The following is a 10944-nucleotide window of genomic DNA, read 5'->3' on the forward strand; positions in this document are numbered from 1 at the left end:
AGCGTGACCCTAAGGATGGCAGTATCTGTCCATCAGTTAGTTAGTCAATCACTTCGGTCTAATATATCTCAGCATGGTGGTATGGCCATGACAATTTCACATTTCATGTTCACCAGAGGATGACAGCTGGTAAACACATTTATATCATTCTCAGAGATGACCTTAAGTCATCAGGTCAAAGCTTAACAACTGAGCATTGCAGTTGTTTTGTTTTATTCTGATTCAGCCTTCAGAGTCATTGATTGTAGATTGTTAAGTGATTGCATAATCATTCAAATGTACTTAAGTGTGTACAGGATCAATAATTAATATTCAGCAGTGATGCAGCTGTCTTAAGTTTAGCACTAATACTAGAGAAGCAGCTGCATTTAAATTAGTAGAAAACTATCCGTAAAAGCGCAAGGTGCTTTTGATGTATTTTTATTTTTTTATAATAAATCATTATTATCTTTGATTATTTGTTCAGTTAAAGACTTAAAGATGTTTTTACAAGATCCTCAGCTGTAGTTTTGCTTTGTAATTAGCAATTGCTAGCACGCGATCATGCGAAACTAAGAAAATCTCACTGTAATTATTTCACCATAGTGACAGAAACAGTCAGTAGCAAGCTTTGCTAGTAAGTCATTATAATAAAATGGAAAAAAGGGAAAGAACTTTTTCTTTTATTTGTTTGTTTGTTTATCTATGTTTGAGAAAAAATAACTGCAAAATAAGTGCAGTGGGTACGTGCCATAAGCATATAAATATCTAACGTGCTGCATGCCTATGCACATAGTGCTTCATATTTTAAATGATGGTAAATGGTAAATGGCCTGTATTTATATAGCGCCTTACTAGTCCCTAAGGACCCCAAAGCGCTTTACACATCCAGTCATCCACCCATTCACACACACATTCACACACTGGTGATGGCAAGCTACATTGTAGCCACAGCCACCCTGGGGCGCACTGACAGAGGCGAGGCTGCCGGACACTGGCGCCACCGGGCCCTCTGACCACCACCAGTAGGCAACGGGTGAAGTGTCTTGCCCAAGGACACAACGACCGAGACTGTCCAAGCCAGGGCTCGAACCGGCAACCTTCCGATTACAAGACGAACTCCCAACTCTTGAGCCACGATGTATAGGTCTTGGTAGTGATTAATCCTGCATGCAGATCTTCTTAGGGACATTTTCTCACACAGCTGATGTTTTATAGACATCTCCCAAAACAACTGGCTTTTTTAAATATGTATACCCTCGCCACTGAAAACTAATACTTTTACTATGTGGTAGATTTATTAACCCTACTTAACAGAGTGTGACATCTGTTCATGTTGTCCCAGCAACTGATATGCATGTTTATGCGCACACTAAACGAAAAGACCAACATGGTCCACAAAGGACAGCAGCATTGTTGCAGCTTTAGTCAGTTTAATGGATCAGGATGAAGAACATCTGCTGATTGCCAATGCTTTTTAAAGACGAGAATGAATATCCCAATATTAACTTCAGCTATGCCTTTGTTCTCACACACTGTGCATATAATGCATTTTTCATGGGTTTTATTTTTTAAAATGTTCAAATTCATTGCATTATGATTAACATGGAGTCCTCTTCATTTGGTAGATATCCTAATTACTATAACAATTTCAGTATTTTAAGATATATACAACAGAATGCCTGGATTCTTACGTGTGTTTAGTAGGATGTCATGTGCAGACGAGTAATAGTGCATATATTGGACAAAGGATTGAAAATGACGATGTGAGGCGGGAAGAAAAGAAAAGATTGTGCTAGGGAGATGGAGATAGATAATTTGATGCAGTGACCTCCTAAAGTTCTCTTTGTGTCCCATAACATACTATAACTTTCTCAATAGATTCCACAGATCACTGCACGATTTGTTCCTCAGTGTTTTAACTGAATTGGAGATGGATTCAAAATCCATCTTGCCGTTTTTCTTTAGCAGTATTTTATTCTGCTCTTTACTAGCATCTCTTTTCTGGGAAACAAGTCCCTCCACTAAAGTGTTTATTGAGCTAAAGTTCTTATTCTAAATCATTTTTAAAAAAACTGCATTTTTGGGGCTTGAGACAAAATTTTCACAGTATGAAACTGGTGAAATTACAATATTTTCATATGGCCCCTCTCCCCACTCCTTTGTTTGTCTGTCTTTCAGCTCCCAGGTCCCTCTGCAGCGCTGACAGCGGTGAGTGGTTCATCAATGTGTTTTGATCTGCTTGTTCATCCCAATGGGAGCCGCGGCACAGACAGACGGCTTTTCCCCTCATCTTCTTCATCCTGTTAGTTCTGCTGTGACAGCAGCAGAGCTTTAAGTAGGAGATTTTTATCAGTTCACACTGACACGTGCACAGACACCTCTATCTTTTGAGTTACGGGTAGGAAGATGAATGACAACAAGGCCTGTCTTTTTTTCTTTTTTTTTCAGAAGCTGCATCATCCACAGTGATCTGTTCTATAAGCTCTTGTTACATGTGACAATATTTTTAAAGATTTTGGGGAATTCCGATGCTGTTCTTCTGCTTTTAATAGTTGTTTATGTTTTAAATTCAAATTCAAATTTTATTTGTTACGTACACAGTCATACACAGTACGATATGCAGTGAAATGCTTAGACAACTGCTCGTGACCTAAAGAGAAAAAAAAAGGAAAAGGAAAAGGCTATGAATAAGATAGGAAATAACTATGAAAAATTAAAAAGGGTAAATTTAACTAGGAAGGAATAAAACATAAATTAAGGTTAAAAATGAAATAACTGTACAACACAAATTAGAATGAATTTTAAGGCATTAAAGTCCGAACTGGGCTTCCATATTTGTTTTTGAAAACTGTGCATTTGTGCCCAATAAAGTAATTTTGATGGTGCACTAAATACACCAAACGTTAGCTATAAAGATTCAAAGATTCAGTTATTATAGTGAAGGAACAACAAAACAAAAATTGTGATACATGAGATGCTTATGCTAGTAGTTTTCATGCTGGCAACAGAGCAGTACATATCTGAGATGAACACTGACTATATCTCATTTCTTGTTGAGAAAGAAAGTAGTAGATGACAAACTCATTATACTTCAGTATTTTACACACACTGTGCATTGCCAATACACAGCAGCCTGTATTCTGCTGCATCATGGTGTTTCGCCAGGGCTCTTTGACATTACAGGGTAATTTAATTCCTTTCAACACCAGAGTAAAAGAGAGAAGGAGGGAGGAAGGATGAACAGAGGAGTTAGAGGGAGGAGTGAAAAAAGGAGGGAAAATCTAGTGACAGGGGAAGAACAGGAACAGGAAACAGTGATAGTGAAGTAAAGGCAAGCCAAATGAATTGAGAGGAACAGTGGGATTACACTGCCCTCTGCTGCTTCCACTGCAGCAGTGCACACAACAAGTGCAAGGATGCCCAGGGCTGGACTGGGACAAAAAATCGGCCCGGGCATTTTGACTAGAGACCGGCCCACCAAAAATGTGACGTCATTCAGGGGTAAAACCGCAAAGGATTCTGGGAACTTGTGGCAAGAGGTACTAGCGCATGCAGGCTTTCAATTGAGCTCAGTTACACAGCGATAAAAAGAAACACAAAAAATGGCAAGAAGCTGTTGTATTGTTAACTGCAATAGCCGGTGTTGTGCCAAAAAGTGATTGTCTGCCAAAAACTGATTGCTGGTATTTAAATTGCTATGAGTAACTTGTTGGGCTATAATATGTGAAACATATGTCAAATGCATCCCTCATGGATGACATGAAGTCATCTCTCCATCTCTCTCTGCTGCTCTTCTGTCTCCTCTGTCACAGACTTCTCCACTTTAGATGATAAATCAGCCTGGTGCAACATGTAAGGATTGGCACAATTTGTTAAGATTTTGAGGAGTTTGAGAAACTAACCTGAAGCATAAAATAAAATTTACTATCAATAACTTCATAGCACCCGCCCAGCAGTATATAAACTCCATCATGCTAGCTAGTACGCAGTACCAGTTATTCTAAGCGCCTGTAAAAAGTCAGCACAACGAAAACAAACTACAACTAAACTTGGTTTATATCTGACACAGACAGCAGGTCATAACTTCTTGCCTGAAGTTCAGTTCCTCTGCCACTATGACCGGCGGCCGCCTCGGTCTCTCCTCCTCTTGCCTCCCCTTTCCCTTATCCACCTGCTGGCCTCCACCACTTGCTGATGTTGCTAAATCTGTGGAAGCTATGCCATAGCTACCGCCAAACAATTCAGTTATTTTTACACATTTGGCAGCGTCTGCCTGAAGGGCTCGTTTCTTTTTGGCCCTTCTTTCCTTTTTTTGTTCTCCATTTTCTTTAGTTCGTCTATAAGATTGCTAAACAAGGGGGAGGGTGCATCCGACCTCCTCGGCTGTAATTGGTCCAGCCCAGAGTCGATCATGACCAACTGGCCAATCCAACACCTTTCATTATTTATACCCTTCCAAAAAAAAAAAAAATCGATCGGCCCATAAAAACAAAAAATCGCCAACTGCCCGATGGCCAGTCCAGCTATGAGGATGCCCAGAGATACTTGGTTGCCACCAGTGGTTATCACTGATTACAAGACAGGTGCTATGTTGGTATAAAGGAAGTAATGCAACTCTTTTCTGCAACTTAAAAGCCATCTCAGATCACAGCTTGGGTCTTTGAGACATTGTGTTGTAGCCTTGAGATTTCAAATATATGAAAAAAGGGCACTTCTGCTTTGAATTCTTATATGAAACGATAGAAAGTTGATCGGAGGCCTTTTTCCAAACTCCCAGCAACATGTCAGTAACTCGCTGTTTGAGCTATTGAGATGAGAGGTTTCAAGATCAGAGTTGGGTGAAAGATATTAGATAGAAAAATGAGCATAAGACAGAAAAACCATTAGATTATCACTTTTCAGACATGAAAAAAAGTGGATAGAAAACCTGATGAAACAGCAAAATATAGCTTCTGCTCATTGACAGAAAAAAAGCAAAATGTTTTTCCCCCATTTACCCACAGCTCAAAACCCATAGCTTTCTTAAAATCAGATACAGAAATGTATCTGTAGTTTATTTCTTGCTGTATTTGACAAAATCAAATTAAAAATTTTGAAGCTGTGAAGTAACACCCCCCCCCCCCCCCAAATAAATAATTAAATAAATAAACCAAAAGCACCACAGACAATAGAGGCAGTGTACTCTTGATTCTAATTTAAGTGTGTCGGTATCAGTTTTCATTCTTCATGTGCTTGTTTATGTGCTTTTGTTTGTTCTGCCAGACTCCTACATTGCCAAATCAGCCTCGTTGCCAGGCTACGGCAGAAATGCACTGAACAGGGTAAGGAATCAATGGGTTGTGTGTGTGTGTGTGTGTGTGTGTGTGTGTGTGTGTGTGTGTGTTCCGGTTCTTCCTATCTTGGTGGGGACCAAAATCTGAAATTTACTATACTGGTGGGGACCAACAGCCTTCGTGGGGACCAAAAACCAGGTCCCCACGGTGTTGAAGTCATTTTTCACACTCAAAATGTGGTTTTAGTGTCAGGGTTACAATTGGGATTAGGCATTTATTTTTGATGGTTAGGGTAAGCGGCTAGGGAAAGCATTACGTCAATAAGATGTCCCCACGAGGATAGCAACACCAGATGTGTGTGTGTGTGTGTGTGTGTGTGTGTGTGTGTGTGTGTGTGTGTGTGTGTGTGTGTGTGTGTGTGTGTGTGTGTGTGTGTGTGTGTGTGTGTGTGTGTGTGTGTGTGTGTGTGTGAGATGACTCGCCTTGTGTCTGGAGACAAAAACCAAGTTCCCATAATTGATGATTGCAGTCCACAGATAATGAATGTAGGTTTCCTCTCAAGAGTCAGAGAGAATAAGATACACATGGCCATTTGCTAAACTGTAATACATTGCAAAGTCCTTCATTTGCTACTGACCTGAAACCCATTTGTATCAGTTGCTTCTTAAGGCCAAGTGAGACAAATGGCATGATGCTGTCGATACATTAGTGTGATAAGCTGTTAGACTAAAAAACACTAAAATATTGTAAAATATTAAATGTGTATTTTTATTCCATGTTTTCCTAAAATGCACTTTCCTGTTGCGGCAGCCTGGGAGTGTTGGTGGAGATTATTACCAGTATGACAGCACTAATGCAGTTAATTGGCAGATAAGAGGTAAGCCTATTGCTCAGCTCAATCTGCTTACTTGAGTTTTTCTCTTGATCGATTGCCTACCTTAACACATGTTAGACAGAACTGTTGGAACAGCAATTGTCAGTGACTCCTTTTTTTCTCCTTCTTTTCAGAATATAAGGTAAGATCCAGTTGCTAGTAAGAAGTAAGAAAGTAAGAAATCTGTTGCTGAGCAAAGAGTGACAGGTTTGTATCAGTGGATAAGAATGATGATGTTGCTTCTTTAATCTGAATAATGAATTAATCTCACTCAGTAGCACCCACTTCAGCCAGAGAAATTGTAACGGTGACAGACTCATTTTACTGACAGCAAAGTCAAACCCACAAATAGACGTTAACAAAAGCTAACAGTACCAGCCTTGTCTTTTTATGGCAAGATAAGTATATGTGTACTCATGAATATGAGTAAACACAGGCTGACAGTACTATGACAGTACTCTCTAAGATCAAGCTGCCTAATTGGAAAGTTAATAATAAATAATAGTCATGTATTGTGTATATACTAGTGCATGGCGATTCTCCAGTATTGTCTGGTCTGTAGTTTTTCTCCTTTTTAGGCAGTTGCTAGGCAACATGGTATCTCAACATAGCATGCATAATTCAAGTTTTGTGGTTAAAAAATTGCATGATATTGTCGTGAAATTTTAATCATATGACGCTTTTAAGGTGTTATAGGCACATAAACTACAAAGGCATCAGTTAACTTGGTAGGTGGTTGCTTGGCAACATGATGATATCACAACACCTGCTATAGATGAGAACCTTCAGGGAAAATTTTGGTTGCTCAAATCTTGTTTGCGTAGTTATTTTGTATATAATCACAATAAATATATATTTCTTCTTTTTAGTTTTATGTAACAATGTTACATGTTGGTGTCACATGCTGTATCCTGAAAAAGCTCCTATTTATTTTTGTACTTTTTGGCACTGAATTAAAAATACATGTAAAGTAAAACCGTTCAAGCTTTATTTTTGTTTGTATTTAGATGATTATAATTTATAGTTCAGGAAGATCAGAATTATGCTGAAACAGACATCAGTAGACTTGATTCTGCTGCGTAATTATTGTAAATAATTCTCACTTGTTCTTTAAAAGTCATCATTTTAGGATAAAAAAGAAAATCAACCGAGAACTTCATTAACACCAGAAAAAAACAGCATTTCTTAACATTTTCATTGGTGAAATCACAAATTTGAAAAAATAAACTTAATGTTCTTTTTTTTTCTTCATATACAGTTTTAGGGGTTGTTGGCATTGTAACTGCATTTGACCACTAGAGGGTAAAACAAATGCAAAATGATTCAGATTCTTCTGATGCAAACATGTTAAAATATATACTGAATTTCCAAAATTTTTACTGATGTTTTTGTTTTCATCCTCATTCAAATAATCATTTTCAGTAAAGAATTTAGAAAGAAGTCAGCATTTAAAGTCCTTTTAAGTCCTTTTAGCGTTTCATACTTGTTTCAGCTAAATCACCCATGGTGCATTTTGATGAGGAACCTTACAGGAATATTAATAATAAAACAACCCTTTGACAGGTATTAATAATATGTTTTCTTTCTTCATAAGATCTACCCATATGAAGCCCTTGTGGTGTCAGTCAGAGGGCAGCAGCGCCTCCCCAGTGATGTGGACCGAGCCAGACTAGAGGTGACCTGTTATAGGACCCAACTCTTTCACAAAGTCTACATCAAGCGTTGCTTTTGATCTTTCAGACTGTGATGAAAGCTCTCAACACTAAAGAACAAAAAACCCTGCAGTGTCCCTCATGTTGGACACAATGAGCACTGCAGATGTTTTACGAGTCATAGAGCAGCAAAGAAAGCAGAATACAGAGCCTTCCTCTAAGCACTAAGTGGCAGATGTTGTTGCCCGTAGCCTCAAACAACCTGCAATGTAAAGCTGAATGGACAGACTGATCATTAGCGGAGAAAAACATTTAAAGCACAGTGTTCCCTGTGTGCTGCACTGTGCAAAAGTCCTGAGTCACCATTCATTTCTTTATATTTTGCTAACAAAATGGGAAATAGGTGCAGTGATTTACTGAAACACGTGCAAACGTAAATGGAAATAGAGTGCATAAAGCAAAAACAGAATTTTTACAGTTCCAAAGAGCTTGAACTTTCTAGGCCTCTTGAAGGACATTCAAAGATTTTGACTGCCTTTTGTTCAGTTGTTTGTCAAGATGATCCCGCACTGCTTCAGAAATGTTGAATTCCAGGCTCAGGTACAAGGAGTGGACTAAGAAAAAACTGCCAGTGTCCTAAGAAAAAAATTGAAAGTGCTTCTGAAAGCCTGGATAGTTATTGCTCAAACCACTTTAAAATTACGAGAAAGCCAGGCTACTTAAAAGCAAACTTTACAGAAATGAGGGTGACTTGATACTTTTGTATAGTACTGTATGTCTTTTCATTTGGTACTATATCAGTAAAGGTCACTACTTATGAATTTTAGAAACTCTGTGCAACTGGTCGTGTCACATTATTAATGTTTTTTCTCTATGGTTTATTAAATGTAAAAATTAGATTGTGTTTTAATCTTCTTTGTCTCTTCCTGCTAACAGCGTCATCTCTCCCCAGAGGAGTTTTATAGAGTCTTCAGCATGTCCATGTCTGCCTTTGACCGTCTTGCTCAGTGGAAACAAAATGAACTGAAGAAACAGGTCAGACTCTTCTGAGAAAAGTCAACAGATCCTTTCACTGAACCCAGCTTGAGTCCATGGCTCAGCGGAAGAAGAACTGAACAAAATAAGAAGGCAGAAGAGAGATGTTCTTGGCTTGTTGTAGCTGCTGTGTGTTTGGACTTCTTAAGCAATGTTTGTGAAGTCTGCCAAGTGGCCAAAATTGAGGAAAAATCCCCACCAAGAAGGGAAAACTGAGTGGTAGAAAACTAAAAGAGGAGCAGAGAGCTTCACTGGAGCTACAACGGGTTGCTTGTGCCTCTCCTACCAGCAGATGGCAGTGTGTTTACACGAGCGTTACAGTTTTTGTCTGAACTACTGATGTGCTTTTTAAGAAACTCCAGGTCTGCCAAAAAACGTGTATTCTTATGAAGTATGTCAGCTGTTCTAGAATCTAGTTTTGGGGGGTGAGAGTTGCTGCAAAGTCTGATAAACTGGCAAGACAAGAAAATGAGCACTGTGTGATTCTCAACATTGGGGTTACTGAACATGGTGTATAAATAATGTGTTTTTATAATGTGCACATCTTGAAAACCAAAGGTTTTCGTCTACATTTTTCAAACAACATGTTTGATTTTTGATGTCAGTATTTCTGAAGCCATATTACACACTTCTTTTCTACATGTGCAAGCAGACTGGACAGTCCATTGACGTTTGCTTTGAAATGACATTTGACATAAATGAGCTGCGTCATGGCTCAGAGCTGGGAGGTGTTAGTTTAGAAGTGGGGGTTTAGTACCATACACTTTAAAATAAGATGTGTGCGTTTCACTTATATATGGAAATCCAAGCTTTTTGTTCGTATTTGCAGTTATTCTCAAGAAACAAGCCCGAAATTCAGATGCTAGACAACAGTTGAAACTTTTTTTCTGACATGTTGTGTATGTGTGAGGGTGTGAGTGTATGACAGACGATGGTAAACAGTTAATCAAGAATTTTTTTTTTTTATTAATATTTAAAAGCCATCTGAACAAAGTGAAGAACTCTGAATATAAGGAACGCCAAGAAAGGAAATATTGAAGGAAGAAATATGAAAATATGAAGTAAAGGTTTGTGTTTGTGATTAACAGATGCAATATGTAGTGACTGAGCTGAAAGTGGTCTAATTAAAACAAAAATCACTGGATAGCTGTTGCAAAGAATGACTCAAGTTTGTTTTAACTGGCTGTAAAAGGTGAAGTAATGCCGTTGAACCAAGTGGAGGGTTTTTGTGTTTACAGGCTGCAGCAATTAATCACATATACAACGTTTGCCTTTTTGTTTATTGGAGTTTTCATTTACAGCCTAATGTCTTTCACTGCTACTCTTAAATAAATGATGCACTGATTTATTTAGTGTGCGGTATTTTTTTTTCCAACCCTCGAATGCAACTCAATAGAAGTTATGATGTTATCTGTTCTATGGTTTGTATTTTTAGACTTCACTGACACAATCATTAATCAAGGGCTCATCTTTAAAGTGCTTTCACCTGGACCTCTCTTATCTCTCAGAGTGTTCAGTTTTACTGCAGATCTGGGGGTACGGAGAGCTGCTTCCTTATCTGGAAAATATATGAATTTTGATAAACGCTTTAGGAAAGTGGAGGACTATCAGTGAATATATCTCTTGGCAGATTTGTATTTTTGTGCACATAATAATAATAATTTATATGAGTTTACTATATGAACATTTTTTTTAATTAAAGTAATGTGCATTTTAGAAATATAATACATAGTCTGAGAGGTTTAAATACAATTATTTATTTAACTGAGTGACATTTATTGCAGCTACACCACCTGAATTAGCACCCAACCGTTGCAATCTTTTTTATTCATAAACTTGTATTAGCTGTTATTTGGTATCATGAACATAGACGTTTATTTTTTTTTCTGGTTGTACTTTGGTTTTACCACCTGACATGGATGGTTTACCAGCTGAATTTACCCATTAGTATCCATATTTAAGAGAACACAGCCAGCCATGAAGACCTCACTGGGTTACTCTGTATGATGAAACATTATTTTCACTGTTATTATTATTTTATTTCATATTAATAGTCTCATATTCATGGTGGAGCCATCGTGACATATGACAAATTGCTGAACAAAATTCTAGTAATTATCTCAACAGC

General features: G+C 38.0%; 1 protein-coding gene across 4 annotated transcripts in view; it reads left to right on the top strand.

Annotated features, from left to right (window-relative positions):
- LOC101463825 (actin-binding LIM protein 3) overlaps window positions 1–10164 on the top strand; it is a 56398-nt gene extending 46234 nt beyond the window's left edge. For all 4 annotated transcript variants that reach the window (XM_076889306.1, XM_076889307.1, XM_076889308.1 and 1 more), the window contains 5 exons: window positions 2161–2190; window positions 5245–5303; window positions 6066–6132; window positions 6264–7804; window positions 8718–10164. In XM_076889306.1, coding sequence (XP_076745421.1) covers window positions 2161–2190; window positions 5245–5303; window positions 6066–6132; window positions 6264–6289 — 182 coding nt within the window. In that variant the 3' untranslated portion in view covers window positions 6290–7804; window positions 8718–10164. The remainder of the gene's footprint in view (window positions 1–2160; window positions 2191–5244; window positions 5304–6065; window positions 6133–6263; window positions 7805–8717) is intronic.
- Window positions 10165–10944: the final 780 nt, after the last annotated feature.

The sequence above is a fragment of the Maylandia zebra genome, linkage group LG10, assembly GCF_041146795.1.
Source record: "Maylandia zebra isolate NMK-2024a linkage group LG10, Mzebra_GT3a, whole genome shotgun sequence".
In the NCBI taxonomy this organism is placed as follows: domain Eukaryota; kingdom Metazoa; phylum Chordata; class Actinopteri; order Cichliformes; family Cichlidae; genus Maylandia; species Maylandia zebra.